The sequence below is a fragment of the Stigmatopora nigra genome, chromosome 9 (genome assembly GCF_051989575.1).
Source record: "Stigmatopora nigra isolate UIUO_SnigA chromosome 9, RoL_Snig_1.1, whole genome shotgun sequence".
NCBI lineage: Eukaryota > Metazoa > Chordata > Actinopteri > Syngnathiformes > Syngnathidae > Stigmatopora > Stigmatopora nigra.
The window spans coordinates 8,223,606-8,246,460 of NC_135516.1; the positions used below are offsets into that span (position 1 = coordinate 8,223,606).

A 22,855-nucleotide genomic window follows, 5' to 3' on the forward strand; every position below is an offset into this window, starting at 1 on the left:
TTTACTTCGCCTTTGCTGTCGCCCATTTAACCAAGAGAGACACTTTAGCTGTTTGTGAGCCCGCAAGTGTATGAGCCCCCCTCCGCAATGACAAGAAAGATAGTGTTGAGGGCAAAATGTTGCTAAATGAAAAACAAACACCAGTATTGAGTTAAAAGCAATGTGTACTGATCATTGCTGAACAACAGCAAGATGCAGTTTTATGGTGCAGGTAAATGTTTGTCTGCTGATTGTTCACTCTGTCTTCATACTACTTTGTCTTTGGACAGCTCAAGTTCCAGAAAATTGGTCTGTTCAATACCACTTAATGAGGAGGAAATGTTAAATTGTTTGGTTTCCCCGGTGTGATAAAATCAGCAATCTGGTCCTAGTGTGTTGTGTTAAGTGCCTGACTCATTCATTTTCAGGGACCATAGCCTACGTGCATTCAATTCCAACTGTTCCCACTCAGGACATACTTTTCTGTCTGTTACTAGTTACAACATACATGAGGTCTTGAGGAAAGGTGAATGAGATGAAATCAGCAGAAGGTGGCAATGCACCATTGTTTATATCTACTGTTCTGTGTCTGTGGTTATTTCCTGCCTCCCAACACATTTTATTAACGAGTAACCAGTAGCTCTTTCTGACAGACTGGAAATGAGAGGTTGAAGCAATTTAAACTTCAATGGAATGTGTGTAATTGTGTTGATCTTAGAACTTTACTGGTTTGACCAATGAGGTGTTGCCATAGAAGAGTTGCCATTGCGTCATATGCCCTTTGCCGGAATCATTGATTACATCATCAGTTTCAACTATGCAGAGGCAAACCTGTGCTAAAAACAATGTTGCACAATTTTAATAGTTATGGATCTGTGCAAGTCTCTATTTTTGAATACTCTGACAAGATTTGATTATTTAATTAGTGCATAAAAAACTCAGCTATTCAGTTAGACAGACTAATGCCCTCAATGGCAGCCAATGAGTTTAATGAGTGGCCTATAAATGGTTTAGCTGAGTGATCATATTTCCATCACTTGGATAATCAGGGCCTTGCAGTCTTTGGATGCAAGCATGATAAAACTGTTCCAATTGGGTCTGAATGCTGGTATGTGTGTGGCCTGCTCACACTGGTGTGATAGTTGAACTCTCGAGCAATATTTGGCTCACTTGAATTTGACATAGGAGATTCATGTCCTCCTGCTGACGATGACAAGGATTATTCCCACTCAGGGCGGAGGTGTGTCTACTTTACGACCAGGTCATTACCCTGCATTGCTCTCTATCTCTCTCTCTTTCTCTCTCACTCACTCATGTTCGCTTTGCATCCTCATCATTTGCTACTCTCTCTCCATCTTGCTGTGAGGTTCGACCTCTCCGGGCAAAATGAATACACGAAAGTTGTCCCGAGTGGAGCGAATATGGAAGGTGAGTACTTGAAGAAATGTTGTTTTTTCTTTTTAAACTTTCTTTAGGTGCCTAAGTCATACTTGCTTCTTGTATGACACAAGCTGCACATAATTAGATTTTAACCATTCTTCATTATTCAAGTAGTGGCGATAAAACAACTGGTGTGTTACCTGCCAATGTTGTGTCATAAAAGTAGTAAAATTACTGTTATTGAGGGTTGTTGAAATGTCCCTCTAACATTGTAAAAAGCAACTGCACGTGGTTCAGTGTATATCATTACGGTTTATTGCAGCTGTTTGCCACTCAATTTGTTTGATTTGCGGCTGTGAACAGGAATAAAAAGTGTGCTTTATTACCATTTACTCCTCATTACCTTACTTGACTTGTGCAGCAAGATGTGAAAAACACCTACAGTCTAAAAAAAAAAATACCTTAATGCACTTTCCTTTGTGTCTGTGGTTAAGCAGTGTCTGCGCTGTAATGCACAAAGTGCCTCAGCATTCTCATTGTGCTTTGTTAGCTTTTTTTACTTTGATGGGTGCATATTTAATAGAGGCGCAGTGATGTGCCTGACCCATAGAAGCCAACTTTTTTAGGGCCCACAAGAAATACATTTTTACTTTTTGCTCTGCTACTGTTTTTAAAGTCTTATGTTGTATATTTGGGCTGTTTACTTGAATTCTGTTTTCAAGCACAACTTAGTCAGTGTTTTTTTTTTCTCGTCAGCAACATCACAAGTTTGGTGTCAGCCAATTTGTTAGGGTTAGAATTAGAAGTTGAGATTTGCGGCTTTTCTAAAGAAAAAAAAAGTCTGCCTCCACTGTCTGAACATTGAAAATCTCACAGGACTTGGTTGCTCATTTCCCATTACAATAGAGTTCCTCGATTGTAATCAGTATATTGAACCCAAACTCTGAGACATGCTGGACTAGTTTTGATTTATTTATAACTATTTATCTATTCAATGGCTTTTGTTCGAAAGGAGATGTTATGAGGCAGGCAACCTTAAACTTCAAGCTAGAAAATAAAAAGTTGCGTAAATAGACTTTGATTAAACAATAGGTACACCCAAGCGTGAGAAAAGAAAGTATGTTTTTCCATGAATATAGCACATATATTCCAGACTGTGTCTCTATATCTGAAACATTCTTATCAGCGGAGGTGGGATCGGAGGGAATAAAGATCGTGTCCGAGTCGCACTATCTCACTTGTGCCCTGTCAGCGCTGCATCAGTCTCACGGGAGATGTCGATGCAGTTTCGTAAGCTGCGTGTCAAAGTCGGACGTCAAAGCCAATGCATATTTCATGCTTGAGTGTCTGCGCGAAGATCAGGTTGAGAGATCAGCATCAGTTCCAGAGGTGAAGTTGATTACAGCTTTTTTCCCAACACTGTTTCGAGACTAAGTATCAGCTGGTGAGAATATTGTTTGTGACAGTGATGGGTGGATAAATTCACTGCGAAAATTTACTGCCAACCCTCCCAGCTAAGCAGCAACTAAGTGTGTTTTTAGTAAATAACTAAGATACTGAAGCTTAGTTGCTTGAATGTAAATTTGACATGTCTATACATAGCACATTATATTCCCCGCATATCTTTAAATACTGAGAGTTCAAGACTAAATTATGTACAAATTGTCTGTATTAAATGCTTATGATGAGAACCAGCAGGAGTAATTAAAGGCAACGTCGACTGGAAGGTCTCTGTCGGCTGCAGGTTTCTTTTAAGAAGAACTAGAGCTCGATGATGAAAACTCTTTCAGTCCCAGCTGAATGGAGGCGTTCTCATTCACATCCTTTTTATTCTGTTTCTTTTAATCACTGCCTTCTGCCTTTCCGCTCCCTCGTGCTTTCAAAGGAATAGAATAGTCTTGAATTATTAATTATACTATCCTTGAATATAATTAATGATCATGTCCTGGTAGTGTAATATATTGTACTGTATGTCCCATTGCTATTAATTCTGTGCACAATAGCTTGCCTCTCAAATCTCAACATGCATTCAAAAAGTATCTTGTTCCATTCAAAAGTATTCTCAAAAGCTTATAACGATGGATCCTGTTAAGGGGTTAATGTGCTATAAGATGACTAAGTGTACCTATTTAGAAATACAAGACCTCTCTGATAGCATTACTACTAGACTATCTATATAAGATTATTTTGACTCAATCAATTGGGGCGCTGGCACCAAATGATCATTTTCAGCCCTCACAATTAAAATGGACGTCTAGCACGGTCTTTGACGGCAATGGTTTAAAAATTAGTGTTGTAAGAGGCTCTAACCAATGTATTAGCGGTACAGAAAATTAACAAATAAATGAATGACTATCACTATTGCATTAAGTTACTGAGGTGAGTTAGCTTCGACTAAAACCAAATGTGATATGAGATGTGGCTACAACACACATTTACCTTATTTCATTACCATATTTATTATATTTTCCAAATGATTCATGAATAAACACACACACCTCAGAAACTTTCAGCCATAGGTTTGCATCCTAAAGTTGTCTTTAAACATGCTTTTGTAAAAGACAAAAAAAACCTTTCCATTTCTCATAAAGGTTGGGTTCAAATTCCAACAATAACATGCGTGTTATCACAGGCAGAGCCCTGAAGAGCGTACATATACTCTACTATACTAACTCAATGCTAACCTACAAGCAACAAGAGTTCCACAAATAACTAATCAGCACCATTACACCAAATTCAAACTCCGGCTCCAAGAATCTATGCATATGCTGTCCATCCCTACAATTTCATTCAAATTCACCCACAGTTAACAACATAGATACAAGATGATGGTGTATACACCCCAACAACAACATGAGTCACAAATTCATAGACCTTCAGGATGCAAGAATCAATGTACTTAGGTACCCACATTATTTTTCCCTCTAGCGGCTTTGCCTTGAAATCTCTGACACTCCCCAAAGGAGAGCTTTGCATCACTTGAAAAGTGCTGCGTATACCTGAATGTTATTTATGTATTATTCACTGGCAAATTAAAAATTTAGTGGTATTAAAAAAAAAAAAAAGCTCAAGACAGATTTTAAAACCATCTAATGTCATATTAGTCTTTGGCTTAAGTTGTTCTTGTCAGGGTTTGAATATAATTTGAGAAGTCATAGCCCATAAATGTCACTAGATTTTAAATAAAATGTAATCCTATTATTTTTTGTCTTTGTGTAGCAAACTTTTTAACTCACAAAGGCAATAAAAATGTTTATGAATACTATTGTTATTGCATTTTAGTAAATGTCCGAGTTAAATAAAAACTTTGATATTATTTTATATGGAAAACCAAAATCATTACAACAGTTTTGGAGTTTCTGATATTTTCCTCCCATTTTTTTTGGTGAGATCAAAAAAAAAAATGGTGTTTCCGTCATGTCACTGCGAGCTGTGCCATCTTGTAATAACAAATTTAGTCAGGCCAACATTTAATGCAAGAAGCTTTGGAGTCATTCAGAGGTGAAGCTTCGGGAATGGAAAATTAATAATGAAAGTAGAAAAATGGGGAAAACACATCAGCAATTCCACACATCACACAGCCTGTTTTTCTGAATTAAAATAACCAACGTCCAAGGTTGTATAAAAGATCAATAGAAGAGCGTTGGCAGCAAGGAACATAGTGAAAATACTTCAGTAGAGCAGAAGTGTCAAATATGTATTTTTGTGGGCCAAGTCATAGTTATGCTTTCCTTCAGAGGCCTATATTAATCAGCCAAACTATTCAAATATTGAACTCATTTGAAATCTTGAACGATTGCGGCCAACCCCACCCAGTCAAAAGTAACATCGCCATAAATTGCAGAATAACTTTTTTAAAACACCTTTACAACTGCCTGACTTGCAAATAAATTGAAAGTTTCAATAGAAAATTGAATCTTTTTAGACAATGTTGACCTCAAAATTGTCAAAATAATCTTATTGAACTACCGGATAGAATTTGTACTTCTTTAGCTTTCTTCAATTAATAAAAACATGCACTATCCATTCATTTTCATTAATTATTATGTCTTTTTATGCATTTACCCATGTATTTAACCATTTTATCTTCCATATTGGTAATGTATGTGAAACTAAAGTCGCTGCACATCATTTACACAAAATAATGTGACGGTGGGTAGGCCGGATCTGGCCCCCCCGGGTCCACATTTACGCAAGAATAACAATCTGCACTAATCTATAATTTCTCAACAGAGCTAACATTTTATAGCAGTAATTGCTCCGGAAAATCTCTTAGAAGCATCGTATAAAAAGGTTGGATGATGTTCTTCATGGCTTTTCACCAAATTGAAACCTGGTTTGAATTTTAAGTACATCGACTTCTCCACATCTCCAATTCCACCCTTTTATAGGCTGTGATTTAGAGTGGCAGTTTTGCAGATGCAGCGTGGACGCCAGGTTGCAACCCCCCCCAAACCAACCCCCCCCCCCCCCAATGATGCAGCTGCAGGTGCGTGAATGACAGCGGGCAACAGGGACACTTGTGATAGCACAACGGCGTAACACAAACAGCTCGTTATAAAATCAGCAGGCTGTTGACTGATGGCCTTTTCAGAAAAGTCGAAATGAAAGAGTATGTCGAAGACCACGTTATTTGCTGCCAACGCTCCTCAATGGCACCTGGGCCTTATACACACACAAAAATGGCCTCATTGTGAGATAAAAACATGGTCACATGTTGATTTGCCGTCAAGCCCCAATGGTTTTGAATAATAATAATTCCTGTTCAGGTCCTCTAATCGATGTCGTTCATTTTGCCCTTCAGTTTCTACTGACTGTGAGAACAGCTGTTCTTTCTGCATAAGTGATGTTAGCCTATGAGAAAGCACTAGAGGGAGACAGCATGTAACATGCTTGAGTCTCAATTTTTGCCCATACCTGTCTAAGCATCTTGTGTTGTTGTGTTTTATTACAAGTTCAAAATGGCAAGCCATCAAGAAACTCTCTTTATTTGGGTACTTCTTTAGCAAATTATGTAAATTGAATTCAATTGTTGAGCTAAGAGTCTGAGGATTACACAATAATCTTTATAGGCTCATATTTCTGTCCTTCAACCAAAACATCCGTTAAATTGTATTCTTTCAACCAGACCTACTTCTATAAATCCTTAGCCTTGAAAGCAAGACTGTATGACTTAGTGTGTAAATATTCCAAATACAATGTAGACACCTGCAGGTTATATAGTCTTATGTGGCTTATATATGTATAAATGCAGCATTCTCATTAAATAATCACTGCTGCAATTTATGGTCCGAATAGTATTATATGTATCTTCATCAATGTCAGAAAAATGAAAAGTATACATATTTAAGTCCGATCTCTTTCCATTATTACAAATGATCTATGATTTATTTGTTTGATAGTAAATACTGACATAAGCAATAAACTCGTTTATTGAAGCTCATGTTGCCCCTTTCGAACACATTGCATTGTTTTTTTTTCTTGCACTGACTCCATCATTAATTAAAGATTCTGCATCTCTAATTGACTCTGCACTTGTGCATTTGCAAATGGCTGAGATGGAATGAATGATTTCCCTTCCATATTCAAAAAAGAAAAAAACTTAATGCCCCATCTGAGAGCACTAATGGCACTAATGGGCATTTGGTATAACAGGGAAACCATTCCATCCTGTGGAATATTGTTGTCTCCCTACAGATGATTGGTTTAAAAGGACAACGGCTGTGCACTGACTTCTGTGAGGGTGTGCTCGCTCGCACAGTGTAAATAGACAGACAAGCTGTGCTAACAAGAACGTGCATTGTGTGTGCACAGAGCGATGCGACACACGTAGAGCAGATTGAGGCACTAACAATGTTTTGTTAGGAGCGGCAACTATTTCCGCTCTATGTGGGAGGACACTAACGGTGTCTCTCAAGAGCCAGGCCGGCAGCAACAACGGCGGCGGCAGCCCTCTTTGTTTTACAAGCACACACTGCACAGACAATATCATTTTTCCTTTTTTTTCCCCACTGATAATATGCAAATGTATCCTCTTCTGCTCCCCTCGCTGCTTTTGAGCTTTTCAATTTGGCAAGAAGCGACGAGATTGCTCCTGAAAAGAGCATCACTGACACCTGGAAGGATTTTGTTTTCCTTGCATTGATTCTTGTCTCGGTTTCTCGCATAATGGACCAAAAATTGTAGTGATTTGATCCGGACCGACAGCTCATTTAGATCATCAGCGTAGCTGTCAGATGGAGCCGGTAGATCGAAACTGACGTGTGACAAATTCATGGGAAATAAATAAATAGGGCCGCGACGAGGGGTTGGGAATGGAAATGTGTGATAGGATCATATCTGAATAATGTTCTAACAACAGCAGTTGCAGAGCACAAAAGAACACCTTCAAGAAACTTTCAAAAGGCGACCTGCATTAACTAACTGTTGCTTAGATTGGTGAACTTTCAAATCAAGATTCCACTATTTGCTGTGCTCCTAGTCTCTCAAAAGTATTCATACTATTTCGGTAGAAGAAAGCACATGAAATAGACTCTAATATTCAACTCTGGTTGCTATTTTGAGATGATAATATTTGCATTCCAAATCAGGATTCAAGCTGTTGGCATTCAAGCTTTTATCAGACTAATGTTGTAGTGCATTCAAAAAGTAAATACCCTAAGAGCAAAAAAAATATTAAATATCAAATGATAAAATGCCACTAGATTAAGAGTACATCCCGTTCTATATTCTAAGAAACTAAAGGGGGGAAAAACTGTTGAAATCCGAGACTTTAAATACTTTTACCCTCTATGCCATCTCTTCTAAGATTAAATTCAGTCTTTTTCAGTTAGAGTAGAGGAATATATTCAATGGGGAGCAAGTACAAGCTTCAACGATTTACCCACTTACACAATCTCAAGTTTAGTAACTGAGGGTTGAAATATATGAAATACTCCCAAAAATATATTTTCAAAAAATCATTATGAACATTTGTCACTTGGTCAAAGCAGTATTCAGTAAAAAAAAAACAGTAAAGGGTACTTACCAGCTGGTCCACCTCCATCTGCTTAATCCACTCAGCTCATCATTTGGTCTAACAGAAAAAAAATGGAGGCTTTTGTTTAGTTTTATCTGTGTTGGTGCAATTTCTTCCCCAACACATTCAGCATATTTTGATAAAATGATTGATTTTTTTTTTGGTCAGAGCTGACAAGAACAACAACACCAAAAACAAAACATACAAAAAATACAATTAAACCTTTTTGTTGCACTTTTGTAAAATTTAGGACGATAGGTATTGACTAAACAAAAGTAAAAATCTACTTAATTCCATAAAGTAGCCCAACTTTAAAATCCACTGTGCCTTATGTATGAATTCCGGTTGTGCTTAATGACCTTAAAAGTGTTTTTTTTTTTTTTTGTTGAAGTATAACTGTATCATATTTCTCTAGTAAATTGGTTAGAACGAACATTCATTATTCATCAAAGCCATAAATAAAACAATAAAGCAGCTAGTAAATAAATGAACCAATAAAACAATCGTTAAGGTTAAAAGATAAAGAATGAAGAATAAAAAATGCAGTACATTGCTTATTCATGACAATAAAATCATTCATTGAAAGTGCGTCTTATAATCCAGTACACCAACTCATTCATTTCCATTGATGACAGTAGGAGTCCAATCCATTTTTGACTACCAACACTCCTAGTTTAAATATATAAGTTGTCAGCCAATGAATGTTCTGTGAATGAACATTGTTTCACATATGATAAGGTTTGAATGTCGGGTCAGGGGAGCCCATTCATTGTGCCGCAGGGGTAAAGCGAACCTCCCACATGGCAGCGCATGAGTCTCTGTCTGCGCCCACGGTCGTCATTATTTCAGCAAATCACCAGATATCCTTGAACGCTTACTCCCTCTCTCTCCTCCGCCTCCTCCTCCTCGCTCTGCCTGCCTCTCTACCCTCTCTCCGTATCTCTGTAGTCTTCATTATTCTGCACCTGTCACCAGCGGACATCGCACACTCATCCCTCCTTCGTTTTCCGCTTTTTTTTTTTGAAAAATTCACACCCATGACTTCTTCGGGAGACGGTAACGGGCCGGCAAAAGGCGCTCAGCAACTGGACCAGGTAGGACCTTGTCTGCTGTAACCCTCTGTTTCTTCTCTGACGTGAGTTTCTCATCACATGTATGACATGAGGGTCAAGACACTTGCGAGGCACAACTTTGGAGTCAATATTTGATGAAGCTGTTGTAACTTCAGCCCTATGGAGCAGCCTGAGCTGTGGCGCGCAGCTTTAGATTTCAGGGACCTCATCAGATTTTGGAAGAGCGCTGACGTATAACGAGGGTGGAAGCAAAAACAGAGTGAGCATTAATGATGAGAGTGTTGAGACGGGGGCGAGAATGAAGCCAGAGGGAATGCCGGGACGCAATGTAATCATGTACAGACGCGTGCACTTAACGCAAGTGAGATACCGGCTTGGAGAATGTCATCGCTTTGCTGGCTGTGATGACTGCAATATTCTGTGTTTTGTCAACAGGCTGGCTATTAACGTTCTAGCACAGCAGGTGGCTATTGTTGACTTGTTGAGGTAGTTTAAAGATCTGTGAGAGTGAGAGGCAAACTAAACACATTGCACTTCAGTGGATGCGGATGACTAAATGTTTTGTGGGTGGCATTAAGTCTATGTGATTTGAAAAATTAATACAAATGAATGGGATATGAATGACAAATTGGATTGGGTGTCAAATATAAATACAACCAATGCAGGTTGGGATGAGCTCCAACACCCTGGTGACCCTATGAAGATACCTAAGCAGCTTAGATAATGAATGTATAATTATATATACCATTATAATACAATTTAAAAAAAATAAGAAACCATAAAACATATTCATAATTATTAGTATTAATATTATGAGTAGTTGAAATCAGATTTGTTTTATATTGTGATATATATTGATATATATGATTTTTTCTGTTACTTGTGTCAGAATTAGCTTTACATTGTGCCTTAAATATTTATTACACAATAAAACAGTTGTTGATGAAATCAACATTTTAACTATACCACTATTAGTTCTTGCATATTAGATCATTGGTAACATTAAATACAAACAACCCAAGTATACATCAATTGGCTCTTCCGCAGTTTCTTTTTAAATAGTTTCCTACCAGCCTCTTTACCACAACAATATAACGACATCCTAAAAGCTTTAGTTTTGTCACTATCAGGCCAATGGAACATTTTCAGAGGCACCACTGAAGAGTCCAATTTTTTCTTTGAACAAATGAGCCGTTTGTCCAATAACTTCAAAAATGACATTTGTATTCATTTTTATTAAAGCCTTTTTCTGTTTGGCTACACTTCTGATGGCATAACATTTGATTATTTCCAATGTTTTACGGCATCATGTTTGAACATTAATGAGAAGCGCAGTAGAGCTTTCGCAATACATCAAACCTCCTTAAAAAATGCCAGCTTTACTGTTCAAGCAGAATAGAAGGGGTGCAGTCTCAGACTTTGAAATGGAAGCTGTCAGACTGTAAAACTTGTCAATGTCCAGCTCCATTTGTAAAACAGTGACCTGTATCAACTCGCATTTGCTATTTTTTGTTTGTTTTTGTTTTGACTGGCCATACATAAAGCAAAGATATAATCTACAGGGCAAAATGTACAGATAACAGGCTTTCCTGATTTTTCAACTCGCCTGCTTTGAATGCATCAGCGCGTTCTTCTTTAATCCGAAACATGAGCCAAGAAATAGATGGGGAAAGGAGGAGATGTTCTGATTAGTGTAGTGTCTAAGAGTACATTGATGCCATCCTCTGATATGTGATCACTCTCTTACTTACAAAAAAATACACGTGCTTGATTATGAAGCATTGAAGGGAAGCCAGAGCAAGACGTTTTCATTGTCACCCTTTTGAGACATCTCCCTATTCAATTACAATTACACTGCAAGTACAAGTGCTCGTTTTTTTTAAAGGTAAACCTGGGATGTCTAGAAAATCCGAATTCCCGTTAACTTTGGGTAAAAGGCAGACTAGACCCTAGACTGGTTGAGACTAACGCCTCTCACAATTATACTGTCTTCAGTAGGAATCAAGCCCACGCCTGCCTGCGCCAAACTCAGGCGATTAAACCTCTACGCCATCGGAGGGAAGCAAACAACAATTCATAACTATTACAAGGGAATGAACTGTTATAGAGCAGATTGCCTGGGCTGACTCATCCTCCTATTGATTTAAATGTAGCCATCCTCTGCATTACTCTCGTGGATTCCGCCATACATCATATTTTGTTACATTCGATGTCTTATTGTAGTCCCTGATAGGCTATAAATTCTCAGCCGTAAGGAGAAGTAGCTGCAAATTTGGTAGTCTACAGTTACCTCGAGCACTTGTCTCAAACATTATTTTAAATTAGAATACCGGCTGCTTTGACTAATCTTCCCAATGTTCCAGGTAATTTAACACCAATGAGGGGCATCGAAAGGCCTTTGACCCTGTCAGTTGACTCAGTGCTGATGTTCTTTCAAATCAATAGGCAATTAACTTACAAGTCAAAAGGATTCATGCTTTGACAAACATTAAAAAGTTCTAAGAAATGAAAGTGTCAACTTTTTCAGGGACAATTGTCATTGCAGTGGACATTTAAAAGTCATACTTTGAAAATCAATGGTATAACACACGCATTGGCAACCCAGGTCACAGAGTAGTTAGTAAAAGAGCGATATGTAAAGTCACAAGAGATGATTATGAAACAAAACAAAAACAAATTTAATATAATTTATATAGTAGAACACACATGGCCCACACTCATTCAAAGTTATCCTGAAATGACTTTTTGCTTCTTGTTTTTCACATCTCATTTGGTTTTAATTGACTTCTTTCAAAACTGCATTCTTCAGTATCTCATATCAGATCATGTAAAGGGTAATGCATGCCACGCCTGACTATAGTGGTTATGATCCTGTCTAAGAAGCTGATGGGAACATTGTAGATTACCATTGTTGAAGGCCGACGTTCTATTTTAAAAACCAAGTTCACGCTGAGCTAAGCCACTTTGTTTCATATCTATATATAAAATTTCAACAAACAGTTGAACATAAAGAAGCATCTTCAGCAGGGAAAACCCTGAGTTGGTTGCCAGCCAATCGAAGGGTTCATACCTAGGAGTTATTAAGAGTGTTCAATCAGCCTACCATGCATGTTTTTAGGATGTAGGAGGAAAATCGGAGTACCCGGAGAAAAAAACCCTGCAGGCCCAGGTAAAACATGAAAACTCCAGGAAAATCGGAACCTACCGGGGATTGAACCATTGATCTCAGAACTGTAGGCGGACGTGATAACCATTTTTAGAAAAAGTTATTTTTGCAACATACAGTGGTACCTGAACTTACAAAACTACCTTCTTCCAGAACATGTTTTATAAGTGGATTTTTTTTTGTAATTAGATAAGAGATTTTACATGAAAACGCTTCATATTTTTCTATTCGAGGATTTTCATAACCTCAATGTTTTGAATGTAGACCATTGTGTGAGTGGCCAAGGCCAAAAATCAATGACTTTTTGTTGCTCTTTTTACTCAAGCAGATGCTTTGGGAAATTCTTTTCATTGATATTTCACATATTTACTTTCCCCTAACAGACTGAAAAAGGCATTTTGTTCTTTTGATTTCTTTTATATTTGTAAAACAAGGCTGTACTGTATTGTTCCACATTTTTCTCAGCAAACATTGTATACAAGTAAACATTGCTTAATTCGTATAGGTGAATATGAAAATAATTGTTTCAAACATTTCAACTGTGGAGGTTTTTTTTTGAGCTAGCGACACACACACACACACACACATTTATACACACAGGTCACTGAGTTTAAGTGTCCAAATGATGGATGTGACTTGAAGTTAAATAATTCACAAGTGAAAACTGATAATTTAAAGAAAGGTAAGTCGCATGAATCATTGAACAGAATTTAGTCTTGTTCGCTTGTCTTTTATCAGCAGTTGAACAATTGCTGCTGTTACTATTTGACATTGCTGCAATCAGACTAAAGCAGGGAAAGTGTGGCCTCATTATTTTTACAAACAGCAGCTCCAATGATTTTGTGTCTGGCGGAAGGACGTGCATGGTCACTCACTGGTGCAACACAACAGCTCTCTTTCCTTCACCTGACTAGGACTTCATTGTCCAGTCAGTGTTTGGACTCTGACACTGCTGCTTTTTCCTGCTTCACTAAGCTTCCAGATGTCGCTTTGGCAAGCAAACTTTGATCACTTTGACAATATAAGGAGTAAACAAGTCTACAGAAATGTGCCAGAATCTGTACAACTAGTGCTGAATGATCACATTTCTTTTAACGTTGATTAATCTCATGGTTTTTATATTTGGGACCATTTGGTATGTCCACTTAAATCTTAAAATGATCAAAACATATCCGTTTCAACAACAACTGGCCGGGCCAACCTCAAAGTTGTTTCCAAACAACATGTTTCCATTGGCTCACCTCGGGCATTTTCAACAAAGCTTGCCGATGTTTGTCAAGGTGGACCAGCTGGATAGACGATAGTTTCAAACGCCAACTGGCATAAATTCTTAATCCTCTCTCATGAGCGGTCATCATTTATTAATGCCGCGCCAGAGGAAAAGTTTACCCTTATGTCCGAAGGTTTATGCTTCAACCCGTGTTTTGCATAGTGTTGTGAATCATGTTTACGGTGTCCGGTACCTCTACTGGTTTTGAGTTTTGGCCTGGGCTAAAACACGTGTTACGCAGTTTGTTTAATGTGCTTAATTTTTGGCGATTCTGACCTCTTCCTAAACCCCAATGCACAGTACGAGACTTTGGATATAGCTTCAATGGGTGTTGGGGTTCCCTTGGAAACCAGGTAGAGAGCTTAGGAAAAGATCCATTTCACACTTGAGCAGCGAGCAGGGACAAAGAGATGTTTTGACAAAGGGAAAGTGCGAGGTGGAAGGGATTAGGGAGGAGTATGGGGAAAGCTTGACCGGAACAAAAGCTTTCACTCTTGGAAAAAAATTAATGACATGAAGCGTGGTAATTTGGTAAATTGTGGGCTGAATATTTCAAAAATGATTTACAAACCTAATGACAATTGCGTTTAATTTGAGCATCTTCTTTTCCTGATCATTCCATCAGATTCTCAGATATTTGTAAGAGATTTCCTGACTGTGATTTTTAATACTATGTACGGTCCAGACTTTTGTATCCGTGCTTATTAGTGTGTGAACATTTCAGCAAAAAAAAAAAAAAAAAACACCTCCACAACTCCATAGCAAGGTCAATCCACTGGCAGAACATAAGGTAGCTAGGGCTCTTTGCTGTTTTTTTTCCCTCGCTACAAACATTATGATCATTCTGGGCGCCAGCTTTAGCACGTAGGAGGATGAAAATGCTCCGCAGGCATAGTAACAATAGATTGCAATGAGTAGCATCGCTATAAGAATTCTGAATACATATATTACCCATATATTTATAAAAATAAATGAATAAAAACCAAAATGTATATTTTAAATAATATTTAATTCAGCCTGCCACTGACAATGATCTAAATACTCATTTAAAGTGGGAGGACAGGCAATGAATGTTCCGTTCAGTTGACACCGCTAGACATCCAACCCTTTAAGACTTAAGTGTCCCATTCAAAATATTCTATTCTATTCATTAAATAAGTGCCACATTGGGTTGATTACTATCATTTTGCATCCCAAAGGAGCAACAATTTCTTTTCTAAATGGACATCTAGAAGGATTTTTCTTCTTTTTGGCTGTGATCAGGCATGCAAGGCCAATTAGTCATAGAAGGAAGAAAAGATATGAGCACAGCAAAATATTTACTCACACGTGTTTGCCTGCAGCATTAAGTTGCAAAGAGCCATTTTGCTTCCATGACGGTCACACTTGTGCACTGTATGGCTTTATGTGTGTTTGTGTGTGGGGAAGATAAGGCAGACACACTTTAATGGTGCATTAAAATGGCCTCACAGTGATGGAACAGGACGTTCGGTATTGCATGCAGTTGCGCTATTTTGGGCTCAGGCAATAATATCCATGACATTTTCCTATCAGGTGCTTCGGGGGAATTTCATAGGAGTTTAGCAAATGACTGTGTGCCTAGAAAATTGTTGACCTGTGGTATATCATCCAATGAAGCATGCTTTTTTACATGTACTAGTCGGTGCTTTCATTGTTGATATGCAGCACTCAAAATGTGATACGTTCAAATCGTTGTTGTATCTTCCCTATAAGCGCATAAAAAGCATGAAATTTGAGTATCACATTTTCAAATTGACTACATTTTCTGTGTGTTCCTGGTTCTTTAATCACGAGGTGAATGCAGTGGCATATTATAACTGGAAATTCAACCACTCAGCCATCACCAATCACTCTAAAAATAAATACGTTAGCAACAGCACAATGAATTGAACCTGCAACCTAGCAGCAGTTTGCTAAACAATTTCAAATCTTTATTGGTGCCCTTAAAGGCTAACTGTCCCATATTTCAACATCCCAATTGAAAATGGATAGAATCCTGTCAGAGTATTAAAAAAATAAACGATCAGGATACACAAATCCATAACTACTGTAATTAAACAAAGAAAAAATAACGTAATGTCATCAGCTTTCTGAAAAAATACAGTACAAGGTTTCAATAGAAGACAAGTAGTTATTGGTTTTATCATGGAATATAAAATCTAATTTAGGGGATCCCAAAATGATGTGATTACACCACACAAGTTCAAACTGGAAGCGGAATCACCATTAACACTGATTGGCCTCTCCTCATATTTGTGAAGTACTGACCAATAAATATGCCAGCTTGTTATAATGGTTGACAATTGAATAATATACTTACAGAGTAATACCCCTTTAGTTGCTGATGAGAACTCTACTACAGACATCACATGTACAATTAAATTTATTGATGTACTATACTTGGAAAATTTGAATTAATTATATTTTTTATCTAATACTCAGTTTGCATTGGTCTGGAATGTATTTAGTGTCTATGAAGGTGTAGAAGGCCCTGAGGGTCTTCATTGTGTAAATACTACTCTATGACGTGAAATTCAGTGATTCTAGCACTTCTTTATCAATGTGGTATTCTGAGCCAAGACTATTTAGTGATACGGAAGCACTTTAAAAATCCATTACGTGACTAATTAGTAAAGCAGCGAAAAAGACTCCATTCCAATGAAAAATGTGCTAAGCTCTCCTTGACATGATTCCAACTACAAAGTTTTCTTTTTTTACATTTTTTTATTTATGTATTTATTTTCCCCAGGGGCTTGTACATTCACTAAAAAGAGTTTGCTGTCGCGACTATGTGACAGGATAAATAAACATTCAGATCTGAGTCGGTCGGAGTCTTCAATGTACACGTGCGCACACATGCACAAGCCTCATTAATTCGTAGACAGTTCAGTGAGCTGTTCATCTTGCTTCAGACACACCCAGTGAAGGTCTAATTAGCTACAAGCATATCAACAGCCAGTGTGATGTGGTTGGTTGGCTCCTCTTTTCACTGTGACCAATTGAATCAATGTACATGTGTGTGTATCAGGTATAGGTATTAAACTATTGGGTTTTTTGAGTGGTCAGAAATGAAAGAATAAAACTATCGTGCTTAACCTATGAGTACACTGTCCCTGCACAATTGAAATTGGTTTATTTACTGAAAAACACTACAATTCAATGTTATTATCTGTAATTGTATTAATTCAGCGTCATCCCAAATAATTGGGTTGTCAAAGGACTATAATAAATAAAGGAGAGGAGTTTCAGTCCATAAAGGCCATAGACCTGTCTCATAAGTACAACAGTATGAATGTTGGATGAAGTTCATTAATCACACCAAAGTGACACCTGACAGCAACCAGGTTTTTCCCCCCTCGTAGTTCCTTCCAGGCGGCTTCAATATTGATGACCCAGAATGCAACTCACTCTCAAAGTACATGATGGCGATAGAGTTTAAAGCTTAGAAACAAAACAAGACTGAGTGAAGACATGCTCTGGGGGTACCAAGTAGCAAATACTGACCGCAAATGATTAATAGGAAGAATACCCAATGGGGTAATGAGGCCTCATATAATAAACACTCTTATTTCTAATTTAAGTTGTCACCCATTTATAGGCCACTCTGTTTTACTCATTGGCTGCCATTGGGAACAATAAAGATCCCATTTCTTTTAAAAAGGGCTTGACCATCGCCCAAGGCACTGCCATACAGTATATATTGCTTTTGTCAGAGAATTCTGCCCTAATGCAGAATCCTTAAGGATAAAAACCGTGCAGGCAGGAACAAATAGACTGTTCACTTAAGTATAACATTGGTTGTGTGGATCTTGCTACAGCAACCAAGGAAATTTCCCAAATAAGGGATGGAATAAAGTTCCAATCCAATCCAACTCAATCCAGTTTAAGCACCACATACAGTCAAATCATTTTTACATTCAAGGTTTTTCCCTTCAAACTCAAAAACACATGATGTCATTCACCAGGACTTGGTGGGCAGCGCACCGCCACAAAGAAACTGGAAAGGAATCGCCATTGCCTTGCTGGTCATCCTGGTCATCTGCTCCCTGATAGTCACCTCAGTCATCCTGCTGACCCCACGTATGTATGCAATGCTCACACAATGAGTTTTGCTGGCGTATTTCCATTGTTTAAACTGTCAACATGACTACTAGTTGTCAAGGTCTTACACGATTAGGAGCCGATTTCCTTCACAAAGCAGATGACAGCCTTTTATCAAACTAGCACAGCTTTTATCTTTTAAAAAGAATGTTCATCGCCGCTAGCGGCTGATGACACAGCAACATGCCTACGTGTAAAACAAGACAAAGAATTTCTCCTTTTCTTGTGACTTTTCCAACTGGTGGTCACTAGAATGTGTCCCAAAACGACCCCACCACCTGCTGTGTTCGCTTTCAAGCTCCTGTGATGGCTTTGTGTATGTGTCCGTCTGTTCTGCTTGTTGCTTGTGCTTTTGTGTATTGAATTGTTACAATATTTGTGGATGTAACGGTTTAAATTATCCCTTAATTACGGGAGGGAAAGATTTTTCAAATCGAATGGATGCCTGTTTGATGGTTTTATTTGCGTAACAAATTGCGCCATTTGTGTGTGAAGCAATCACAGGATTAAATTGAATTTACAAACAGCAAACTCTTTAATCCACTACTTAACATTGATTACTATTGTGCAGTAGAATTTTACCTAATTGTACAAGATTCTGATTTATTATTTTACATTTTTTTCAAACATTAATTAAAATTCAGATGAGCACTATTCATAACGCCAGCCAAACAAATTCACAGAATTTCTAAAATGATCCTTAGAAAGGACAACATAAAAGCTGCTTAATAGGGAAAATTGATTCGATAAATGTAATGCAATGAGATATGGTCCTCAAATAATTTACCATAGTACATTATTGGTTGTAACAAAATCAAGTGAAAACATTGTTATTGACAGTAATAACCGCATAAGTTGCACTCCAATTGCCGCTATACTACACTCCAACTCCACTTTATATTTTTGAACAACCCTCTTCATCACTTGCAGCGCTGCCCTTTCACAGCCCCATTGCAGGATACTTCTTTATTTACGCAATTAAATGCCTCTTTGTACTTATGTTACATCCTAAATGACCCATTTGTTTATTGCATTTCTAGAGTAACTCTATATATCAGAGATGAACTAGTATGTTTCTGACATGGCCTTATAATCATGGTGATTATAATATTAATTGGCAATGTCATTACATTGGGATCTCTTCAATTTGTATTTGAAATGTTAATCCATCTTCCATGCTCTCACTGTCTGCCAGTTTATGATTTATTCTTTGATTTTTGACATGTTCATAAAAGGTGAAGATGACAGCCTGGCCCTCAAGAAAAAGGTCACTCTGGACGACGTCTTTGGTCCGGACCTCCACATCCATGACCCAGACGCCGTGTGGCTCAGCGGTAAGTTGGATGAGAACAAAGATATCCAGAAATACCATGACAGCCTACTTTATTTTCATCATTTTAAAAGGCAGCGGTTCTCTCTCTAGGTTAATTCATCATGAGACCAAATGCACATCCAATTACAGATATGTCTAGGGAAGTATCAAAATGAGGCATAAGCCAATTAAATCAACTGTTAAAAAAGTTCTTTCATAGAAGCTGGCCTGCTTTAAAAAAAAAAGTATGCATTTATAAAAGTTAGTTAGCAGTACAGTAAATCCTATCTATCAATCTCTCCCTCTTGGAAAAAAATAAACCAGGATACCAGATGGCCAATGACTACAAATTCCACACTTAAATTACTTCATCAGTTATACTTAAAAACAATACAGTGTCTTGACCTAAGAAAATAAGAACAAGGTATTCATTTATACATTTTCTCCACTACTTATCCTCACAAGGGTCAGATATGTCCAGATATGCACGGAGAACATGCAAGCAAACTGGGATTGAACCTTGAACCTCACAACTGTGAGGCTCACGTGTTAACCACTCGTCGGGCTGCTAAATAAAATAAAATAAGACATAGGCATTGTCATCATCATTGACTTGACAAAAGCCTAATTGTCATCATACCCAGCTGCGTATGAAGAAATTGGTAGAATTGGTGATTGGCTAAAGAATAAGTTGCTCACTATTATAAATGAATAAATAAATACAGATCCACATGACCTATACAATATCAATAGGCATGACAAGAATGAGAAAAGTGCCTTCATTCAGGAAACTGATGAAAATTACCTCTGTGCTACGGAAATCATCCTCACATAAGATATTGCCTCTCCATTTCAAGCAAACTGCTCCCATTTGGCCCTAATGACCTTCTGATAAGCCGCCCGGACGGATCTGCGTGGTCCTCAGTGGTTTGCATCAATATTTCTGGGGGTGCATCACTGATCCCTGCCGGCCTGCTTCTTGCCTCACTTGTCTTTGACATCACCTCTGAGGCACCCGCTGCCATACCAACAGTGGATAAGATGCCTAACCCTTCCGTTCAATGCTCAATAAAGACAATGACAACTTTTGAAACTCCGCTCCAACTGGAGTATTGCACCATCAATAGCAAGCATCTGGGACTTAATCACACTTAATCTTATGCAAATCTGCTTAAAGTACAAACAGAGTGGAAGTTTGCCAAGTGGAACAATCACTGACACTCTGTACGACCCCCCAAACTCGCTTTCTTCAGCGTGCAAAAGGATTTACTTGATTAATTTAAGAATGACTAAGTCATCTATTTAATGTTACAGATGTGAGAAATGTTATAATCTGAAATACATTTGCTTATTTGTTTCAAACTTTTAATTGAATATAGAACAGCTCAAAAGGAGAGGAAGTGATTGAAATGGACTAAAATTGTCAATCAAATTATGAAATTGATTGAAAGAAGTCTATCGTCAATGCTGTCATTGAAAGTGTTGTTTGTCTATTTAGTAAAATTGTATTCATAGCCATCTATTCATCTTGTTACAACGATGCAGGTAATGAGCTGTTGTATCGAACGAGGGAAGGCGATGTCATTAAGCTTAATGTGGACACAGAGGAGAAACGTGTCATCGTGCCAAACCAGATGTTTGTGAGTCCAACTTAAATACACTTAAAATGTCACTCACACTAGGAGCAGTTGGCATAGTTGTCATTTGTTATTTTTCTCTCTCTCTCTCCAGGAACGATCTAAAGCCGCCAAGTACCAAGTGTCGCCTGACCTGCAGCAAGTGCTCTTTGCCTTCGACTTGAAATTGGTGAGGACATCACTATTTTAACTTGCACTGCAGCTTTTTTCGCTCCGAGGTTTCTCAGAATTTATCCGGTATATTTATTCTTGCAGATCTACCAGCACTCCTATGTGGCCAAGTACATTATTTACAGCCTTGTAACACAGTAAGACTTTCTTAATGTCCTCACACCTGACAGTATCCGACTTCTCACCATCATTTAGAACAAGGTTGTTTTATGCTCTGTGACAATCTCAATTTAAGCATATGATGGGAATTACATAGTGGACAGAACATAGTCTCTAAAAAATACTATAAATATATGCCTTTGTTCAAATTATTTTTTGGCCTTTATGTAAAAAACAAGCTCCTACCAAGGACTCTGCATTAGTTTAAACATACAGTACTTTTTGCAATTCCTATCCTGTCAATTTTGTGTTAATCATCTACTTAGTTCAAAACATATAAAAATGCCCTGTACATATGATTCTAATTCTCACTCTCATAAAATCTGTAACCAGATTTCAGATACTTCATGTTTCTTTGGAGACAGCATCAACCTTGGTTGTGCTTAGTCCACTCCATGCTGTTGTTATAAAAGCACCCTGTGTACATGATTGATACACATGTTGTTTGTCCAACACAGGGAAACCTGGCCTTTGAATCCCCCTGAAGTGCATGAAGCAGTGTTGCAGTTTGCTGGATGGGGGCCAAAAGGCCAACAGCTGGTAAGGATGAACACACATTTATATCCATAATACCTCAAATGTTACACAATTGTTGGACTTATAAATAAATCAATATCTGAATTGTGTCTAACCCAAGAGCTGATTATTTTTGTTATATTAAAACGCCCCAAAAAGCCACACTAAGACCTGGTGTCAACATACATAGAAATTGGTATATATACAACTTATTTAAACCGCAAAGACTGGCAATAAATGCTCATGTTTCAGAGCACTTGATCATTCGCTACTATACTCTCCCTGTCAAAATCAGCCAATGAGAGCCCTAAAAATGGTGATTGTTATGCTAATCTTAAATCATCCGCTGTCATTGGCAATGTTAGACATCTAATTCTTCTTCCTGGAGGAGTTGGCAGTGTATGATCAGACCGTCTAATGTATTTGACATATAGTGCCGTTCGTTAATGACAGCCAAGTAGCGAACTAGTTACAGGTGGACTTTAATTTCTGGACTGAAGGGGGCGAGAAGGAAATGTTGAGTGACAACATGGCAGATGGCGCTGCGGCGACAGAATTAATTATTTGGATTGTCGCCACGGGAACCAAAACACATGGCCCAAACCGATGAGTAAAAATGTCAGTGTGTCACCAACCACTTTGGGCACTGATTTTTCTAGCTGTGCCCAAGTAGATAAATAGAACTAGTGTACAATTATAGTTTGTTGTTTTCATGCTTTTGGCATTTTCATCCACACACGGATATGCCAGGTCAGCGAGATCACACTCATTAATAATTTGTTTCATTTTCTTCCCCTAACTTTTAAAACTAAGGCTTTTTTGTTAATCTTGAGCTTTGTTTACATTAAATTCCAGCAAGTTTTAGCTCACATTTGCATCAATTTAATATATTTTCTCCTATTTTCAATGTATTTTTTTCTGAACCAAATAATGTGGCCTCCCAACCTTCGAAATGGCGCAATTAATCATGATGCGCACCGTCAGCATGTAAATGTTTGAGTATAGGTGAAGTCAAGCATCAGATGTAGAGATGGAGATGCCCTCATTAAAGC

At 37.9% G+C, this 22,855-nt stretch overlaps 1 protein-coding gene and 1 long non-coding RNA gene across 2 annotated transcripts in view; one reads left to right on the forward strand and one right to left on the reverse strand.

Moving 5' to 3' along the window:
* Positions 1–22,855, reverse strand: part of LOC144201830 (uncharacterized) — a 60,703-nt gene that overhangs the window by 27,740 nt on the left and 10,108 nt on the right. Inside the window, exon 5 of the long non-coding RNA XR_013327403.1 lies at positions 8,387–8,434. This is a non-coding gene — a long non-coding RNA (uncharacterized LOC144201830). The remainder of the gene's footprint in view (positions 1–8,386; positions 8,435–22,855) is intronic.
* Positions 1–22,855, forward strand: part of dpp6b (dipeptidyl-peptidase 6b) — a 41,400-nt gene that overhangs the window by 9,329 nt on the left and 9,216 nt on the right. The window contains exons 2-7 of the mRNA XM_077724615.1: positions 17,873–17,987; positions 19,244–19,342; positions 20,866–20,960; positions 21,052–21,126; positions 21,213–21,265; positions 21,746–21,827. Coding sequence (XP_077580741.1) covers positions 17,873–17,987; positions 19,244–19,342; positions 20,866–20,960; positions 21,052–21,126; positions 21,213–21,265; positions 21,746–21,827 — 519 coding nt within the window. The remainder of the gene's footprint in view (positions 1–17,872; positions 17,988–19,243; positions 19,343–20,865; positions 20,961–21,051; positions 21,127–21,212; positions 21,266–21,745; positions 21,828–22,855) is intronic.